A 22,017-nucleotide genomic window follows, 5' to 3' on the forward strand; every position below is an offset into this window, starting at 1 on the left:
TATTCTCAAAAACCTCATTTTGGTAGGAAGTCCAAGTCAAATACTAACACACATCAGAGTGCACCTACAATTTTTGTCCAATATTTCTTCCTCTGTGTCTTGCAGGGGTGATGAGCACATAAATGTGAATGAAATACATATAAATCAATATGCATTGGTAAATGTATGCATTCGATGATAACACCTTATTCACAAACACATTTGACAATGTTTGCGATGAACACTGGAATCACTTGATTCACTTCAGTCTTGAAAATGATCTCATCTTCCTTTAATCCCCTCAAAATCTAATGTAATCGGTTAATGACTGGATTATTTATCATTACCTCAAACACAGTATATATATAATTATTAAAATGTTAAATAATTTATGCTTAATATCATGGTGGTTGCCAATGCAATTAACTCATTCTTCATTTAATTTAGATAGTCTTTAATTTTTAAAATATTTACAGTTTCTATAACTTAAAATATACATAGAGAAAAAGCGTACTGCAATGATTAATAATAATCGATAATGACAATATTGACTTCATGTGAAGTCACATGTATGCGACTGTGCAAAAGCATTGAGCTTTGAGCTCTTAGGTGCAGTGGTTTACTGGAAATATGAAACATGTGTGGACACGTAAACACAACATATCAAGCAAAAACAGTTTGTACAATTCTAACGTGCTTGAAAGTCAGTATTTCTCTCAGCATTTCTCTCCACCCCTACAGTGCCTCCTCTCATAGTCTTTGACTGACTTGCTCTTTGTCTTTCACCTCACCCAGGACTAGTTTTCCTTGGGAGTCACTGCCAAGAGGCAAAAGCAAAAGCCTTCAATGTGGGACGCACAGACACCTCCACCATGGTTAGGTGGCAATTCATGGAGGGGGTAACCAAAAACTGCCAGTTTGCACCAGAAATTTGAAACCAGTATATGAGACCTGTTGCCTTTTCATTTCAGTTCCTGTGTTTGGCATGCCTCTGTTCAACTATCATAAATAGTTTTTGTCCTTCACTTACGCAGTTTCCTCAAATTTTTTAATGACGCACTGCACACATGTGTTGGTGTCCGATTTAATGCCGGCCACACTGCATTAAAATGATAATGTAGTATTGCAGCTCCATTATTCAACGTCCTTTAGTTCTGATTTTGATTCTTCACCAACTCTTAAAGGGAATCTTGTTCTGTTTTGCCACTAAATCCTCCTTTATGTTCAGCAAATGGTAACATTGTTTTTGATCTTGGACTGAAAAGTGGCAGAATTTAAACTAATAAAAATGACTTGAAGCCATATGCTTTGGAGATATAAAGTTATTCCCAAAACTTGAAGTTGGGAATTGTGTATGAGCTGAAAACTGTTTTCCAAGCTGCATGACACAGTACAAATTGTCTTTGGTTTTGTTCCTTCCACATTACACATCATTAGATCATTTGATTAACGGAGCTTTAACAAAAATGCATTTATCTAAAAATAAACTAGATCATGTCTTTTGTATTGAAATCAAAGAGTTCTCTGTTTGGATGGGCTGAGCTCATCTACTGAACATGAGAAGTTTGCACAGTGCTCGAGCTATTGTTGTTTGTAGTTATGTGTACTGCAATAATATAAAGCTGTTGCAGTGTGATCCTGTCAAAGCTTTGGTGCAATATGCAGATAAAGCAGTAATCCTCCCCCTCCTAGCCTGCATTTATAGAATACACTGGAGCTGTGGGTCCTTCTTATTGAATTTCATGAAATTCAGGTCATTTCAAGCAGAATGGCTGTGTTTACATAACTGTCTTGGGCCTCTTGAGGTGAAGGCTTGTTGCCTTATATCAGCTGTCCCAACTGAATGAGGTGAACTAGACCCCTTCTCCACTCCACCTGTCTGATAAATGGCCTGGAACCAATTCCCTCGCTTTGCTTTTTTATGTCGTCACCTGTCTTTGATGTCATCAGATAATTGCTCCTTTTAGAACTCGGAAAGGGCCACTCAGCAGTCACGGGATGGAGGAGTATCCATGGCGACAATCTTTGTTATTCCACACTGCAAACAACTGTTTATTGTACCCTGGATGAGGAAAACGCTTTTGAGTGGAGATACTGCACATCTGGTGCTGAGGGAAAAGGGAGGCAGAGAGAGACAGACAGAAATAGAAGGAAAGAAAGACATGGCGAGGGAGATTGGAAAGTAAGATGAGAGGCAAACTAGAAGGATCATATTTTTTTATGTGCGAGTTAGTGACATAGAGAGAGTGAGACAGGTATTTAAATGGATTCCAACTGTTCAGGGACTGAAAAGAAAGCGAGGTGGGGGCTTATGTAGGGAAAAAAACAAAAAAACAAATCAGTGGGTTTTTGTTTCCTGTGTTCACAAAAGGTTTTTATGTGCTAGCACTGATCCTAACCATGCAGGAGAGATATAAATGCCCACACTGGCTACATGGATAGAAAGACAATCCCTGTAGATGGCAGATAGTGCAGCCAAAAGTTTCATAAAATGAACATTTTAACAGTTTCTGTTCAAATCTGCCAGTTTTCTATCATTTTTCATATATTGCAATCACGCTTTATATACAATTTCACAATTTTTTTTATCAGTAATAAATTCATAGAACAACAATGTGAATTATTTCAGGGCCTGTGATTCTGCTGGATCCATCAGCTCAGCAGTCCCCCTCCTCTATTCCTATATTAGACTTGATGACCAAGCTAAACTCCACTATACGTCAAAGCACTTTGAATTACAATCTTCTTCACACTCCAATGCAAAAATGAAATTGGCCAGGCCACGTTTTGCAGTTATTACCAGTGGATATTGCCAAATGCAATTATGGCAGAGAATGCAGGCCTTCCAGCGAAGGTTTGACTTTGACTTGCTGCCGAATTAACTTTATTGTATATCTACAAGGTGATGAGAGTCAGGCATATTAATGTTCTGAAATGATACAGGAAGAACAGCTTCCGGTAAAACAGATGAGCACATAACTGGGACTATGAGACTGCTCATACAAAGAGAATGTTTAGTGTTGTTCACAGTAGGGTTCACTTTTAACGCCGAGTAAAATGGTGAGGGATTTGTTGACAAAATATATAAGAACTTATCAGGAATGCACACTCTGTAGAAAGAGGATTTATTACACGTTTTGAGTAAATGAGCATGAAGCCATATTGTGTGAAATTGCTCCCTTTCTGCAGACATTTTTGTTCTTGGTTATACATGGACCCTTGAATATATCTCTGGAGGCTTGTCCAGCATTTCTTTCCCTGCATTGCATGTTAATGGCACTAAAGAGAAAAGACTAGGTTTAAAGCAGGATGTGGAGGAGAGGAAAGGAAATTATCCAGAGAAGGAGTAAATAAAAAATTCTAACAACTCAACTAATGGAAGTAATCATAGTGGCTCTCAGTGCTTGTTCAGAACATTTTGGATTTCAGATCCACGTCCTTTTGTTTTGTGTATTGCATTTTTGTGTACTCTGCCCTCCCAGTCTTTATGGTTGGGAGGAAATTATGTGTTCCATATTGTACCGGTTTTGTCTCCCTGGAATTTGATCCAAATCCACATTTACATTTACATATAAATGTGTATTATATATTAACTTTATATCTCTAAATCATAATTTCTTCTTTCATTCTTTCATTTTTGGATCTTTCTACCTTTGCCTTTTGTTTGTACCCCCAAGAAAAGCATCTGCAGTCAGTTGACATTGTTTAACTGCCAAAAATTTTTTTGCAGATAGACAAGAATGGATGTGTGCGTCATCAAACATTGTTTAGAGAGTGTTGTATGCTGTACACTTTGTAAAGCCCTTTGAGGCAGAGTTGTGATTTTGGGCTGCATAAATTGACTTGATTTGAGATGCAAAGAGGGGAGAAAAATAGGACAGAGTAAGTGATAGAGAGGGGAAAAAATGAAGCACTGCAAACTGACCGCAGCCTGAAAGAGAATTACAGGCAGGGAGAAACAGTAAATGATAATGATTGGAGGGTAAATGGAGCAAGGGCACATGAAAGCAGGCCAGTAAAAAAAAACAGAAGAAGGAATTTTAGAGAAACCAGAAAAAAGCCTCAGTGTTATGTGGGCCCATACATCTGAGTGTGTTTTCCAAGACACCATATGAATCCATGGATAATGTGCACTAACACAGCCAGCAAGTAGTCTAAAAACCTAACATAGCTGCTTTCCAGTTTACAGAAGTCTCACTCCCCATGGAGTTTCACTCAGGGAATTCTTGTCATTTTGCAAGGCTGAGTTTTGCAATCAGTGCAGTGTATTGTTCACACATCTCTGTTAATCCTAGCCTAGTCCTGGTGGATTAGAGCAGGCGAGTCCTCTAGGGTCTTGAGGCTCAACTTTATTGATACTCAGTGTTGTTCAGGGGGAGAGAGAATGTCCTGGTTTTGCAGGAGGAGAATCAGATATTGTTCCACTGTCTGTACATTTTTTCCATTAACTTGTCGCCGTCACTTTAATCCCACCTGATGTATTGCAATTTTTCTTTAGCATAACATAAAATCTGTTATATGATGACATGAGAAATGTTAGCGTTTGTTGTTTTATATGTAAGGGAATATGAATCCAGGCTTACATGAAGGGAAGCCAATCAAAGAAGATGTATAGTATTACTAATTGTAATAAATTACCAGTCAGGAAACCACTCTGCATAATTCATATTTTGTCAGATTGAATATTGTATCCACTGTATATGCAAAAAAGACTTTAACAGTGTCTGTGTGCCGGGAATTAAAATTCTCCTCTCTGCTGAGGGACATAGATGATCTCCAAACATGTATATGTCTCTGTCCAGATTTACTGAAATGTAGTTGAATATATCTGTTTATTTGATTCTCACTTCTAGGGATTTGAAGGCTTTAAAATGCAATTTTGGTGAATCCAATCATTTTAGGCACATAGTAAGGCAAGGGAAAACAACTGGAAAGACATTACAGTATGAAAGAATATAAAACATACTCGTGTTCCCCATGCAATGTTATGTAGTGCACTAATCTCAGTTCATTCAAATATAGCAGAATAAAAGAGGGAACCCATGCCCTTTGTTCAAATGAAGCTACAAACAGATGTGCAGATAAAAATAATACCTTTTGCCCAATACAAAAAGAAAAACAAAACAGGCAAACAAATAAATAAAACATTTAATTATCACAGTATGAAGTCAGTTAGGAAGAATAAAATATTGTCATTCAGTTGCTGCAAATGTTGTGCTGTGTGCAACATCTGCTGGTCTACCTTTGTAACCTTAACGGGCTGCAGGTGCTGTCACATGCTGTCTGCAGTGACAAGGTCACTAAGAAAAACGCAAAGTATAGAAAAAAATGGTCGGAGTTTACGTCTTCTGCAAGTCTTGTAAATGTGATAACTTGAGAACAAGTCGACGTAGGATTTTGAAATTGATACCATAGATGGAGAGGATGAGCAGTAGCACTGGCGGTCGCCAGATTTTTTATTTTTATAATAACCATAACTAATTTTATCGTAGGTAAGCAACAGAACTGTAAGTTGTCCCACTTATTGACTGTAGAGAGCTAAACATAACTCCTCATGAGTCAAAATATATTTAGCAAACTTATTAAGTGATTGACTAAGTGACTAAAACTAAGACCCACAATGACAAACCCATAATATTTATAACCCGTTGGTCAAAGTAATACTCCAGACATTAAATATTGCTTGAACAATATTTAAGCATCACCTCAGGCATAAATGCCAATTATTTATTCACTTTTTAAATAAAAAAACATTAATTATGATTCACTCATTTATAAACTACACTTATAAATTTCAGATGTAGATGCTTTCGGCACTTCAAAACAAAATAAATAATTAATTTAGTCATAATAAATATATATTGGTAATAAATAACAGTAATGTTTCTGTTTATGTGTGGAGGACGAGTTTGGTGATGTAGTCTCAGGTTCTAGGGGAAGAAACTGCTCTGCCTCTATATGCAGAGTAAACACAGTGTGGCCGGCGCAGGTATTGTCTTTAGTATCCTTGGGGTCTGCACAGACACTCACCTCATCGACATCCTGATGCTCCGTCGAAGTGTTGGTGATGTATTTGGGAGTTTTAATCACCCACCGCAAAGCCTTTTGGATGCTGGGCTAGTGCATCACATACCAGTTTGTGATGATTTCAGTTAAAATGCTTTCTATTACAAAGCGGCTCAACCTTCAGAAGATTGTGTGAACTTAAACCCTCCGGTGTGTTTTTGTCTGAACAGAAGCAGTAAAATGTTTTTGACTTTTCTGCAGTTCAAATTCAGCAGTCTTTCCAAAAGCTTTTTTTTTTTTTGTTTTCTTGTGACACTTTTGCCATTTCTCATTAAATGTGGTCATGACCCTTTTTTCCACGCTGCTTTCATCACCTCCTCGCGGTAACTGGCGGTTTCGCTGTTTGTCTGCATTTTCTTGTTATCCACTGCTGTTTTTTTCCCGAGGCCTTTTGCATCAAAAATGCAGCACCATATTTTACAGTCTTCGGTAATTGAGCTCTTCCTCTTATGTAATCCAGTGCCTCTGAATGCTGCCTGTGTGCTGATGAGAGATAAATCTCTGGCAACATGTTGAAGTTCATACTGGAAGCTGATCACAGGACCTCTTTCGCCAAATTATATACCGTCTGCCTGCTCACTTTATCACAATACCCTGGAGAGAAAAGCAGTAACATAAGCATTAACATACCAGCTGTCTGACAAACTGACTGCGTGAAATCTAAATCAATGAAAGTTTCAAAGTCACTGGACATTTTTAATATGATTTCATTATTAGTATGCACATATGGATTCTTATAATTATAGATTCACAAACAAAGTGCTGTTTCAGCGATTTTAGCTGTGAATCTCCACTGAGGGGTAAGATTTGAAAATATTTCGGGATGCTTTAAGAGTAAGGATCACTCTACTGGTAAGGCAGAATTTGTACTGACTCTGCAAATGTTGATAGTATATTTCTCCTGGGTCTGCGCAATCAATAACAGCTGAGACAGGCATATATTATCACTATACTGTATAAACCCTATCCTTTCCCATTTTTATGTAGCATTTTCCCAGCGGGAATCTTTCTCTCCACTTCAATCAAATTTGCTCATCTTAACTCATTCTTCCCATTTGGAAAATTAATAATTTCAGCCTTTGATGGCTTAATCATAGCTCAATTTTCAAAACAAAGCTTTATCTGAAAAAACATTGTTGCCTTTTTACTAATAATAATAAAAAAGGTTATCTGTGCATGCACAGAAAAAAAGGATTTAATCAAATGAACAGTACTCAGAAAAAGACAAGCAACTCACAATGACAGTAATTTCAACTTTTTTTTTGTTCAGTAGGCAAGTTTGAAACATTTTAATACAACATTTCACCCAAACAGCTCTGCAGAAAACTCTGTTGACTGAAACGAAGAATCAAATTTCGTTGAAATTTAAACTGGCTTTGATAATGAGCATTACAAAAATAGTTCACTGTGTTTTTGACTGCAGATCAACTAAGGCTTTCATGTCTCCCATAGAAACAACATTTGCAGTAAATAAATGAACAGAAAAAAAGCTGATGGAGTTTGATCACAATCATTATTCCGCGTATTTCTGAACCACACATTATCTCTCGTGTGTTGTTATTAACTCTGACTAAATTATCATAATATTCTCCTTTTTTTTAAAAAAACTTTTAACACCAATATTTTAGATAACTCTCAGTGATGACAACTTTTGATGATAATCATAAATTGCTATGATGTTTGGATAAACATAGTTTAGTACATATTACATGTCATCGTTTTTTCATTGAAACACTCTAATTTTCGACCTGCAATTAAATTTTTGCCCAATTTACACTGATTTATAAAAAGCTGCAGAAAAATTACACTTTAAATTGGAAAAAAAATGGATTTGATTGTTAAATCTCCAACAAGCGATGTTTTCATTTTCTCTAGTATTGGTGTTTCAGCTGAACCGAAACACATTAACACTAATGCACAAAGATCTTGAGCTACCCCTCATTTCTTTATATTTTGCTTCCCCAGAGCGAGACTTTCTAGTACTTTAAAAATAAAATCTTGAGTAATAGTTCTCCAGGTTTTCTAAAATGCCTTTCATATTTTTTTCTTTGGACTTTAGCTGCTTTTTCTCTCATTATCAGTCAAGTCCTTATACCTGAACATTGTAACAGGATTTTTTTTTGTTAAGCCACTTAACACTGACATATGAAAAATTCAAGCTTACAAAATGTACCTGCTTAATCAGTATTAGCAAAAAACTGGCGTAGTGTGCAGTGAGTTCTTAAAAAATCTGAGGAAACTGGAAAAGTGGATGACAAAAAGATGATTTAGATCTAGAGCGGATGAACAGCATGTAAATGTGAAGTGTCTACAAACACACCGCCAATGCAGAGTGGGATCATCTTGACAGAGAATGCAAGTAAAGCAGCTAGCATTAAAAAAAAAAAGAGCTTTGGATGTTTACTTAAGCCATCCAAGAAACCTGGAGAACTATTCCTGAAAACAAGAGTTTAGTCTGTACTGAAGAATAAAGGTGGTCATACCAAATACTGACTTTCAGTCTTGATATGTTATATATCCTTATATCCTGTATTGTCATTTCTCTTTGCATATTTGTGTTTCAAAAAATCATTGCCACTAATTCCCATTTTCACAGCAAATACCAAGAAATAATGGGTGGCTCAAGACTTTTGCACATTACTGTAAAATACTCAAAGACAGCACTATGAAGGTGTTAGAATGATCATCAAGAGTAGATAATTTCGTACAAAATAACCATACCTCCCTTCATGACATCTTTCACCTTCTGTCTATCTTGATCTCTGTTTCTCCCAATAACATTTAAAGGGTCTCTCAACATTCAAGACAAGAGGTCATCTGACAGGTTCCACTGCTCAGAAAAATGGAGCAGGAGCAAAAGGTCAAGGATTTCTGCCAGCCAGACAGCAAGTGGGTGCTGCTCTTCTCTGACCTGCTTTTTCTTCTTCTTGATGTTAAGTGGAAAGACTGGGAAAATGAACAGACAGTGAAAAGCTAAGAGGAGAGGATAGTTACTGAATAGTGAGAGAGGAGTGAAAAGGTGAAAACTGAAGTGCACAGAAAAAAGAGAACAACAAAGGGGAAGGAGAAGAGGGGAAAGGATGAGAAAAACACGAGGGTTAGGCTGGGATGTAGACGACTAAAAGACTTCATCACATTATTATGTCATGGAAGTAAATGAGCAGCAAATTACAAATGAACAAAGAAAAAAAACTGTTAAATCAATCTAACAGAAACTCTCTGTGGATCGGGACTCAGGCGATTTGGGATAGGAATTCGATGTTTTTCTACTGAAAAGCAGGTATTGATCAGGATGCCTCTAAGATGCTTCCCTGTGGAGGTTTTCCTGGACCTCTGCCTACTGGGAAGAAACCTTTGGGCAGACCCAGCACACTCTGGAGGTATACACATACTATTTGGGAACATCTCAGGGTCAGATCCCAGAATTATTGACATCATGGTTGAGTATTGAACACAGACTAGTATCACTGTCATTGTCAATGTTTATTTTTCCTCATATCTGGGTCTTCCACATGTCTCTCATCTAACACTGTTGCACAGTTGCAAATACACACCTGGTGCTGCTTGTACAAACAACCATACTTGACTGGGGATGTCTGGGGATATACTCTCATATGCTGTTCATAAGATAAACCCGGTGTCTGCTGTTACTGCATGTATCTAAATGGCCTCAGTTAAAGGCCCTGTTTGTGAATGATGAAGTGTCACTGAGCGCTCCTTTAGATACATAAACTGCAGTCGGGCCGTGGCAGAGACAAATGGATGGACTCTGTTACAGGTACTTCTGCTGCTGTCCACTAACCTTAGAGTACAGCGCACAACATGCATGAATGCACTCACATCACACACAGTGACAGTCACATACATAAAAATCTAAACACGATGCAAACCTCTACAGAGAGCACAAATATACTACACACAGCAACCCCATATGGGTATATAAACACCTCGAGGATGCTTGCTCATGCGTAGATTACCAAGCACACACACTTCAATACAGCTTGATAAGAAATAACTTCACATACGCACTTTTACACTGCAGCAGCTTCCTCATCTGCAGCTTTTAGCTTAGCTACGAGTCCAGACTCAGATAATCCACATGATCGATGCTGATGAAGAAGTGAACAGGGGGAAAAAACACACGTAAAAAATAAAAAATCATGTCTTTTTATTTCTGTTTCTCTCTCAGTCCCTCCACCCACCTTTTCTTTTTTTTGCCAGTATGTAGGCATATATGACTCCTTGTTCGCCACCCTCAGTGTGTACTTTATTGGAATAACTACCTTAAAGCACTGAGTAAATAAAGAGAATACATTACCTGACTCTAATAGTGGTTATTGGAAATGTAGCTCTCACTATAGATTATTCAGGCGGCCAGCCAGCCATCTCTCCTTCAAAAATCATTAAACTTCTTTGCTCAGCAAGCACACACACTAAACAATCTAAACAATAAACCTGTAAACAACTGTGTAATAAAAAGATGTGATTCGATTGGAGCTTAGTGGAAACAAAAACAGAAGAAAAAACTATAAACACAAATACTTTAGCGATTATATGTATCTCTCTATGCATGAAGCTTTATCTCATCTGTGATTATTTTTGACACTGAATCATTTCAATGGTTTTTTTTTACTTTTCATTTATTTATTTATCTTTTTGACCATCATAAAATCAATCAAACCCAAATCAGGCTTTGAGGCTGCTTCATCTAGACTGCATTACTTTCTTAATTTATTTATAACATATATATCAGCACCGTCAGATTTAGCCTGAAGGCTAGTTTTCATCTGGCAGGCTGATACAAGTAAAGAGAAACAAACTCACAAAACACACACAAGTAGTCCAAGTAATATTTCTTGCAGTTATCAGCGACAGTAGCTCGCTCCGCTCTGTTAATCGCTCAGCAGTTTGCTAAGTTGTGACCAATAAGAGGTAAAGGTTGCTCTAAAGACACCTAATTAGATGGGATCTGAACTATCAGTGGAGCTTAAATGAATTACTGTGTGTTTTTGCCTGGCGTGTGTGTGTCTGCATGTGTGTTTGTAAGTGCCCAATTAATGTGCACATCTTCTGCCAGTGTCAGTATCATGTTGGCAATTAAAACAACATGACTGAAAGCAAAGATGCTGTCTCAGAGGACCCAGAGCAGCGAGCACGGAGATGATATTATTAAAGATCTGTGAAGCAGCCGTGGAGCCACTGTTGCTCAAGGCAGAGACACTTAAGCCCCAAAAAGCAGTGTTGTCTTTCAGGTTAAATGTTGTCCCTGAAGCAAAAAAGCTGACATGTTAAGTTATTTTTACTTGGACTGTGAGCATATTTACAGGACACACGGAGAGACGCTGTGAAAATGCGTCGCAAGAGTTGGCAGCAGATGAAACAAAGACGGTGGGCGCTGGGGGGTTTTTGTGTGAAAGGGTTCATTTTAAGGCAATAGATCTTGCTCTTGGCAACATGTTTTGCCTGCTGACAGGCGCTGGATATGATGCAATAAGCCAAGTAATCTTTCCTCTCCAAGAGCTCTCGCTCACTCAGTCTATCACTCTCTGTTTCTTGCTCTGTTTTCAGTTGCCATTAACAAGGTGCCACAGGCAGCATGGTCCAAATTAACACCTACTGTATATTAACGTGATCTTCTGTGGGAATTACTGCTGCATCCAGCCGCTGGGAGAAATACTCTCACAGCATCTATGTGGTATTTTTCATGAAGAACTCTGAGATAATTAACCAAGTATTGATGTTTAAATCCAAGCTCAACAAAAATAAATAAAAAAATAAAAAGACTGCAAGTGAAGGTCAACAATTTAAGAATGTTTCTCAGCGTTAAATTGCAAAGACTTTGGGGATTTCATCATCTACATTATATAATTAGGCGATTTAGTAAATCCAGAGAAATCTCTGTACACAAGGGACAAGGCTAAAAACCGATACTGAACGTCCATGAACTTCTGCCCTCAAAGGGCCCTCTATTACAAACAGGTCTGATTCTGCTAATTGTGAGTCAATTCAAGTCAGGTCAGTTAATTTTTTTACTCCCAGTTTACAGCAACGGTCACCTCAAGGTGATTTTCTGATTGTTGGGGTTTTAAATCTCCAAACAATGCTTTCGCTGACCCCCACCTCTTTTAGGATGCACCCAGCGAAAATCCAGCATGTGTGAAGAAAAATGATAAAATGGATTTGCTTAGTGCTTTTCTACTATTACCCAGCACTCAAAGTTCTTTTTACTACAAGTCTCAATGAGCCAGTCACACCAACATTCATACAAGAGCTTGGTTCTATTCCCTCGTCTTGCCGAACATTCACACACACACACACACTCACAATCCGATGGATGCATCGGGAATTCTGTACTTTCCCAGGCATACTTCGCCATGCAGACTGGAGGAACCGGGTAGCCAATGGGGAACTATCTGAGTGGTAGAAGACCGTTACTACCTACTGAGCCACAGCTGTCCCGCTAATAGATTAATAGTTGCAATGGGGACACCTTAGCAGGCATTCCTAAAAATGCATAATATTAATAGTGAGAAATGCCTGATATGAACTCTTTTTTTTTCAAGTCAGGCATTACTGATTTCAGCAAGACAATGCCAAGCATTTATCTGCATGAATTCCAACAGCATCCTCCATGGTGAAAAGCAGACCATGAGCTGTCGGGCAGCTGAAGTGCCATTTTAAGTAAAAATAGGGAAATATTTTTTGCTTTGACAGCTGTAGCTATTAGTAGAAAAAAAACCTTTAGAGATTGTTATTAAAAGGGTTGATGAAATACAGCTGTAATTCTCTTGAGGAGAGGATGGTTAACACAATAGAACTTACTGGACAATTAATAATTTCTGTGCTTGTCTTCCTGCCCTCTGATTTAAGGAAGTGAAGTTTGTTGGCAAACTGTTTGTAGAGAGAAAAGGTGCTTTCTTTGTGGCATAAATAAGGAAGTGAGCATTTATTTTCATCAGTCAAAAAGACAGACAATTTTTTTGAATGATTTCTACCTTTAAAAACTCTTCAAATGATAAATAACATTTTGTTGGTGGATAATGGCAGCTACGCCTGTGTTTGGTGAATGGTGGGTGTCAAGTGCCTTGACGCTGAGTTCATCTCCTGTAGTGTGCGGTCCAAAAACTCCTGTTTTGTGGAAGTGAGTTAAAGACCCTTCAACTGTCTCTCAAAATTCAAATATTAGTATTTGGATTATTAGTGGCTCAAATCACATTATTTTAACAAGACATTGACTTGACAGGCATATCTATTGGGTTAAAAAAAAATATATATATATATAGATAGATAGATAGATATAGATATATATAGATATATATAGATAGATAGATAGAAATCAGTCCCCGCTTTTACACTTGTTTTGTTTATTTTATTTATTTTGTGAGTATGCTTGCAGACCACTTCATTAGTTACAGCTTGCTAATACTGGGCTGAACCCCCGTTTGCCACAAAGTGTTGGAAACATTTCTCAGAGATTTAGGTCCATACTGACATGATAGTATCCATGATGGAAATCTCCAGTTCCACAACATCCCAAATGTGTTCTGTGGGACTGAGATATGGTGATAGCAGAGGCCATTTGAATACATTGAAGTCATGTTCATGGCACGTTACCCTGCACATCAAACGATCTGTACTCTGGTCATAAAAAGAATGGTCATGGTCAGCAACAACACTCAGAGGCTATAGACCCCAGGACTTTCCTACCTCTTTACTGCCACGCTTTCCTCAAACCAAATCCCTCTTTAAACTCATGCATTTGGTAGACACCTGTCAATGTTTGTACCTGAGACTGACTGTGTCTGTGACACACATCCACCTCCAAACAGACAGACAGATACAGCTGCTAAAGTCAAAACTGCCTTTGTGATTCCTCCTGCTACAGTAGACGTGTGCACGCACACACATACACACAAACAAGTGCAAAGTCATAACTGCCTCCAGGCAAACTAAGAGGGGCTTGTTCTGTTTAGAGTGGCCTTCTTCAGAGACTGTGTCACGCAGTCACTGTTTGTGTCACTGAGGCATGTTTGGTGCAGAGTCTGTCCACTGTTTTTTATCAGAGTTTTAGCCGAACATCACTTATTGAAAAGGAGTGCGCGATCCTCTGGGAGAAGAGGAGCAAACAGAAAGGAGAACAAATGAAGTGGCGGCAGCAAATGTTTGGCGCTTGCTGAAGGAGAGACAGAAGAGTTCTTTCAAATTTCAAACGCTGAGGTGAAGTGTGTAATACTAACAATGGGGTCCGACTCTTCATCTCTCTTATACTTTTGGGTCTTTTGTTTTTTTTTAAAGCAGAAAGTGGCAGAATGGATTAGATATTGTTTGCTTTTACATTCTTTTGTGTTTGCTGTCCTTGAACACATGTCCTCCATCACTGTGATGAGTTATTGTGAGTGTGCTAGCGTGAGCAAGAGACAGTCTCATCCATCAACATTTGGACTACCCTATGAAACAGGAATGTTCTGTTTTTAACTAACCTCTGTTCTAAAAAGAAAAGAAAAGAAAACCCATACCTTAACAGACCCAAATCCTCATTTCTCCACGTCAGAGGGGGGTTTTGTGGCGTTATTTCTCAGAGCCTCCGGTGTGTGATGGGCTGTGGGATGTGAGATCCTTGAAAAAACTATGACAGATCAAAAAGACCCTGAAGTAGGAGGGGGCGAAGCAGAAACGTGTTGTGCTGAGTGCTCAGTCATATCCATGTCTCTCTTACTTTCTCCTTGTCTTTTCCTGTTACCATTCCCTTTTAAGCCTTCACCCAGTCTTCTATATCTTTGGGCTTATATTAGATTTTGTATTATGTAAGTCTTCTTTTTCTATTTTAGTTTCTGCTCATCCACTCGTTTCTACAACTCAGCATGCTTTTCTTTCTATAATTTGCCTTTCAATCCACTTAGACACTGTTTCGCTCTGTTCCTACAGAAGCAAACACACCACCAGAACTAACATGGAGTAGAGCCTATACATTTTTCCACCTTGTGTTATACTCTAATATAATGCCACTTTGAGCTTGTCCCTCGTTCACAAGAGGTTATCACAGTGGGTAGCTCTACATGTTTGATTTGGCAGATTTATTTTTATTTTTTTTTACACCGGATGCCCTTCCTGACTCAACTCCAGAGGTGTTTCTACATCCTTCCAGGAAGGAGAGGTGTTATCCTCATGTTAATGAGGTCAATCAGAAGGAGAATGCTCTGACGGCTTGATTGGCTTTATATAATAACGCTGACCTTCATGTGTGTTTATACATCAAATGATGTTCATGTACTTTATGAATTTATTGAGAGAATGATCATAAACAGATCAAACACCGAACTGCTGTCTTTACCTGAAGTGGTAAAATTATTTCCGCTTAATTCATGTCATTCACTGCTGGGTTTCCTTTGAATGCAACCTAAACACGTTGGTTTATTTTCCGTTTTCCATTTTGAAATCCCTCACAAGCTAATAAACTGACCTTAGATAATGGTCCATATTTATTAGTGCAAATTGTGTGTTTAAAATGTTTCTTTTCTCAGTACACAGTCCAGGCTTAGACTTTCCCACTGGGTGATTGAAAGGGACTGCTGTTTTCAGTCATGTGGTCACCTCTTTTCTCATGACCAAACCCCTGTTTAGCCTTTTAAATGTCCAGTGTTTTTGCTGCTTTGCCTCAAAATAAACAACTTAAATATCAGGGGGAAAAAGAAGAAAAAAGAGGTAGTAATTAATAATTAACAGCAGGTCTACTTCTTTGTTTACAGTTTATGCACTTTCCAAATTACTGTACCACCTTCAAAGAACTTGTTTAAATAAATGTATGTTCAATTTTAAGTGCCAGATGTTTGATCTACCTGTCTTGATCTATCTATCTTTCCTTTTTTTTTTTTTTTTTTGCTTAACGCTCCATATAAACTCTATAAATGTTGGATATAGCATGTGCTGTTAGAGGACATGGGTCATAGTACTTCTCTGTGTTTAAGAAGAGCTGAAACAACTGATTTTGGCTACTCTCTAACCTACAGTATACTGAAATGCTTCTATAGAACCAGCATCAAACTACAAAATAAACCAGAATCAGCTAAATTTCACAGTTTTAGTCTTGAGGGCAGCTAAAACAGTAAAGGCTAATCCCCCTGTTACCGATAGGCTAGCATTTTATATAAGCATCCTCTCCTCTCCTCTCCTGCTGGGTTGAAGGAAAGCTCCTGCGTCATCACAGTGCACCCACATACCTATATTACATTTAAGATTCCCAGAGTGATTGGGATTAATGCACTTCCACAACCGATTCCTTTGATATTACAGCATAGTTCAAAGAAGGTCATCTACTTCGTAATCCCATACAGCAGGAGCAAAATGTAATGATTATACAGTAATAGTCTTACACACAGTGTGACTCATAGTTGTGAAATATACTCATTTCTGCTCATTGGCTCACACCACAATCTGTATGTGTTTCTCTGAGCCTGTTATGAGCCTAGAGGTCATAGGTAGAGGATTAATTTTCCCAAAAGCATTTTAAGTGCATTCATGGTACTCTAACCGGCCACAGAGCAAAGTGATCAGATGGAGAAACCCGGGCATGGAGAGACAGAGGGGTTGTATGACATCCTCCTGTCCTATTAGTTTATTGTTTCAGGTGCTCTTTGGAAATGAAATTGTCAAAGAATCCAAGGAACTCTCTTTTCTAATAATATCTTAAATGGCTTTATTCTCATCTTTAACCTAAAACAAAGCCCTCCCCTGTGTTTTTGGCATACAAGCCTTAATCATCCATCATCATTTATGATGACATAATATCAGTTATCAGAACAGTAATCAATGCATCACAGAGACAGGCAAGAGACTGAGAATACATTTCTGTTTCACAATTTTGATTTAATACTTGATCACTTATGTGAAATAAATTTTATTGGCCTGTGTTGTCAGTTCCCTTTTAAAAACCACCAGATTTTACACATACAAGCAAAAGCAGCGTTCTCCACACTATGAGTGTGTTTTCTCTTACTCATAAACAAGCCTGGTAACTGTTACTTTACAGTGCAGCAGTAGGTGTGCGGTATTGATATGCGCTTCCTCATATAAAACATTCCTCAAATAAAATGAAAAATAAAGTGCATTTTTGTTTTGTTTTTATTAATTCTTTGCAAGATATTTATTATATCTAGAAAATATATTTATTAATTGCTTATAATCATTATTATTTGATAGAGTCTTCATTTATTTGACTACTGCTTTCTTGTACTAGTACCATAGTACTACCACTGCAATGTACATTAATTAATGAAGGTCGTGAGATGTAATTGCAAGCCTTAAATTAAATTCAACAATTGGCCCATACGTTAGACCTTTATTACTTTTACGTGTGTAAAAATGGGGGTTTACAAAACAATGTGCTGCTTCTTTCCATGCATGTGATCAAATATCCTCAAGTGGGACTGCAGCTGTTTTAATGGATTATATTTCATTCATTAGCTGTTGATACACCAGCATTCTTTGCATTGGTATTAAAACATTAATAAAACTTTTTTGAATCACTAACATAGTCTCAAAGAGAGGCAAGTTTGTGAGAAGAATGTAAGAGAAGGTAGAGGAAAGAAAGTTCTAATTTTCACTGGAATTATTCAAGATATTTTAAAGTGAAAATCCCAACTTAAAAAGCAATCCTTGGTGAAAAGGCTCCTTGCAGTGATAAAAATTAGATACACTGTAATTTTATCTCACATACGATCACCCAGCAGAGTATGAGCTAACTTGTCATGCCACAGGTGTCACCTGTAAACTGTCATGCTACTGTATGTCTCACATTCCTGTCTGTCCCTAGCCAGCCTGCCTTCATATCTGACCAACCTTGATGCCTTGGGCTTGATGTGTTGCCATGGCAATGCTTCAGATAGCCACCCATCTTGTGAAGGAAGCGGGCCTGATTGGGGCTTCTTCCTGAAAGTTGTTTTCCTCCTTCCTCTTTTAATGCCTGACAGCATTTATCTCTCTATCAACTGTAAGTGGATTTGTGTCTGAGATTTGCTTGATAGATGATAGCAGTTATACAGTGAGGAGGTTTCCTGCAACCCTTTTTATTATGTGGCCTATTTTTCTGAGTAACCCTCTAAACTATGTGCTATTATGAGTGTGCACACATGTGTATGTGTGTGTGTGTACGTGTGTGCGTGTGTGTGGACTAAATTTAGCACAGATTTTCTTGAGGTTGATGATGTAACAAGCTGTCTATGTAGTTCTCAATAAGCCTCGATGGAGAACTGCACAACAATCCTATACAAGAGAAACGAGTTAGACTCCCTCTCTTGGTTTTTCTCTGAGTAATTTTACTTTCACTGTCAGTCTGTTGTTTTTCCTGTCTTTCTCTAACACTCAAGGGACAGAAATAGAGAAGAGAGGAGGCCAAAATGAGAAGAGCCACAGGGAGATTGAGAATGCATCGTATCATAAATGCAATACCAGTTCCCATTTTAGAAGAAAAATGCCCATCTTCTTTTGCTTTCAACTCTGAGGTGGATTTGATGGCTAGACACTGGGCTTCATTTGATACCCATTTGTTTTAAGACCTTAAATACACCATGCACTGATAACCTGAGCATCACTCATCATCATCAGTGTGTTGGCCTGTCAAAGCAAACTGATAAGTTGCCCACTGCTTCGAGTGCTCAAGAACATAGGAAAATCACTCATTCCTTATTATCTATATGAAGATATATGACGAGCCATGTCCTATAAGTGAAAGTGTGATTTTTCATAATGGGCCTCTGCTCTCTTCTTTTCTCGTTTTTGCTTCTAAACAAACATTCACTCATATTTCTTCGTGACAAACTTTGATTGCTTTTATTGTTTCAGTGCTACACAGCTCATGACATGGGACGGAAACCCCGCGTGCCTCATGATAAAATGCATGGAAACAGCACAGGACACGTCTTGCATGGCAATACAACGATGGCTGCCGTCGCATATAAGCTATATACTGTAGCTACAACACTGAATAAACATGAGCTTGTACATTAACAGCGAAAGTTTCTATATTGATTTGTTTCACCGGTGGATTATTTTTACACCATCCTTAAGACACGACTAAAAGGGACTGTCCCTGAATGAAAGTCTGTGTATTGTTGTTGTTGTTTTTGTCTTTTTGCTGTTTCTATACAGTCACTGAACATCCCCGCTCTCTGATTAACGTATCCGCATTTAAATAAACGTAAACGTTTTTCTTTTTTCTTTTTTTTTTACTCTGGTCATGGTCTGTGGAATTTGCATTTTATAATCTTCTTGAAAGCGTTTTGGAAGTCTTTGTTGAAGTAGGCATATATGATGGGGTTGAGGAGAGAGTTTGAATAGCCCAGCCAGTTTATGACTGCGCCCAGCCACTCGGGCATGTAGCAGCTCTCTGCACAGAAAGGTAGTACCAGTGCAACGATGAAAAAGGGCAGCCAGCAGAAGATGAAAGTTCCCATAATGATGCCGAGTGTTTTCACCGTTTTACGTTCCCTGGCCAGCGCGATCTTTCTCTTCGCCCCCGAGTTCTTTTCATTCATGTTTTCATAGCCGTGCGAGGAGGACTGAGGAGTGTTGGGCAGAGGCAAGTGCGTCTTTGAGTTGCTGATAACTTCTATGATCTCCAATGATTCGCCCTCGTCTCCATGCTTCACCGCGCCATTTACGCACGGAGAGCTGGATTTAGACTCATCCCCGCGCTTCCAGCCTTTGCCGCCGGTTTCTCCGTTGGTTTTCTTGTGAAAGATGGCCGGAGACACACTCAAGCACTTTTCTGACACTTTTGCTTTCTCTGCTTTCTTCACTGTCTTTCGAATCCGAAACCGAGCAGCTCTGAATATTCGTCCGTATAGAACTAACATGAGGATAAGAGGGATGTAAAAAGCTCCAAACGTAGAATAGATGGTGTAGCCCGGGTCCTGGCTGATCATGCAGGCGTCGGGGTTTGCCCTGTCTTCGGCGCTTCTCCAGCCTAACATAGGCGGAATAGAAATGGAGAAACCAATTAGCCAAGTGACGCTAATCAAGAACGCAGCTCTCCTTGGTGTCCGTTTATTTACATAGTCAATAGGGTCCGTTATGGCCCAGTACCTGTCCAAAGCAATTGCGCACAGATGCAGGATGGATGATGTACAACACAGTACATCCAGAGAGATGAATAAATCACAGATCTCCTGCCCCAGAGTCCACTTGTTTAAAACCTGATACAGGGCCGCCATTGGCAGGACCAGCACAGATACCATGAGGTCTGTCACGGCCAGGGATCCGATCAGATAGTTGGCCACATTCTGGAGAGATCTCTCCAGGGCGATGGCTGCCACGACGCACGCATTGCCAAATATGGAGCAGAGGATGAGGGCCCCCAGGAGCATTGAGGTAATAATCTGGTAACTTAGCACCAGATCTGGAAGAGACCCGGACCCCGTGCCATTCTCACCCCCGTTCCAGTCGGCAACCACGTCCCCCCCACCGGGGTAAACACTGGTCGCGTTGCTGTCGTTGTTGCTTGTGGTTATAAAATCCATAATGCAACCACACTCAGAGCGAAACTTTTCCCAAAGTAGTGGGGAGTAGTGGAAGAATAAGCAGGAGTCAGTCAGCCCCCTCAGACTGCTGCTGCCGCTGTGCGTTTTACCGGGTCCATCGGAGTTACCGGGCTCGTGCTGTCGCTCTCAGGACGCATGACGCAGACGTGCTTGTGAGTGCGTGTGAGGGGGCTGTGTATGTTGTAGCCCATGAGTGTTGACAGCCGGGTGCGCACACTGGTACTGCGAATCATCTGAGCTTGGTGACGCCGTGAATTCATTTATACCAACAGCTTTAGGTACGTCAGACCGGGAGGAGGTCGTCCTGGAGGTTTGTGCCTTTACTCTCCCTGTTGCTCAGTTTTTCATCACAGACCGCCGCCGAGTGTGCAGAGAGCTACTGTCCTTTTTGTATCTCCTTTATTTTACTCTTTGGACTCACTGAAAAAAGTATTTTGTTTATTTATTCATTTTTTAAAGTTTAGTTTTAGCCTTCATCGGAAAGGGTTGGTATCAGCCAGAACCAGTAACCAGGAATTTTTCCTTTCTTTTTTTAATATAACGAGATATCAGAAAATTAACTATCAAATGAAGCAAATTTGTCGTTGGGCTACCTAAGACGGATACATTTTAAAAAAAGAGTATCTATCGTCGGTTCCCATGAAGTTTTTGTGTAAAGCAACTTCGTTTGAAACGGATCTTTAAAAAATATTTTAAAACAGTTTGAACTAGAACCGAGTAATTCGTACAGCGTGTTTACGAGTGGAGCTTTGCAATTTTGATGTGAAAGGGAGAAAAGTTCAAATGTCCAGAGCGCTGAGAGAAAATAGTTTCAGGACCAGGAACAGCTCCTCTGCAGTCCTGAAAGGAATGCTGCTGCCCTCTGCTGTACGCGAATGATATTGCACCAAATGGTGGACGTTGCTCCATCAGCGCATATGAGTTCAGGGTAGGTTGTGTGAGTACATTACAGGAAGGAGGGGGTTCCCTTGAAAACAGCTGTAGCCGTTGCCTTGTGTTCAAGTGTATTCGAGCCAACAAATAATGTCAGCTATGAGTCAGAGTGGAGTCTGAATAAACGCAGTTAGTGAGGAACTTCTCAAAGGGGAGGGATGGAGGCTGTGGGTGAGTGTCTGTTATGAGGTGATTGTATGAAAGATGAGTGAGTCTAAAAAACGTATTTAAAAAAATCTTAAAAGTTCTCATTGGAATTCCACACAGAGGCCCTAAGGCCAGGTGATAATTAAAAATTGAAAAAGAAAAGATATTTAGATGCAAAATGTCAATTTAGGAAAAGGGCCATGAAGTGAAAATTGCAAAAGCTAGAAATGACAAAAGCTTAAATGGACAACAAAATGTGTACAAACAGAGCACATAGTGGGCAATTTATATTTTCTCTATTTGTTGAAATACGTTTTTTCCTACAAATTACAATTACAATCCTAATTTGGGATAAGAC

General features: G+C 39.0%; 1 protein-coding gene across 1 annotated transcript; it reads right to left on the reverse strand.

Annotated features, from left to right (window-relative positions):
- Positions 1–18,993: 18,993 nt before the first annotated feature.
- On the reverse strand, positions 18,994–20,772 carry htr1aa (5-hydroxytryptamine (serotonin) receptor 1A a). The gene has a single exon (XM_080893902.1). The coding sequence runs from the start codon at positions 20,556–20,558 to the stop codon at positions 19,275–19,277; it is 1,284 nt and encodes a 427-aa protein (XP_080750028.1). The 5' UTR covers positions 20,559–20,772; the 3' UTR covers positions 18,994–19,274.
- Positions 20,773–22,017: the final 1,245 nt, after the last annotated feature.

The sequence above is a fragment of the Rhamphochromis sp. 'chilingali' genome (genome assembly GCF_963969265.1).
Source record: "Rhamphochromis sp. 'chilingali' genome assembly, chromosome: 10".
Lineage (NCBI taxonomy): Eukaryota > Metazoa > Chordata > Actinopteri > Cichliformes > Cichlidae > Rhamphochromis > Rhamphochromis sp. 'chilingali'.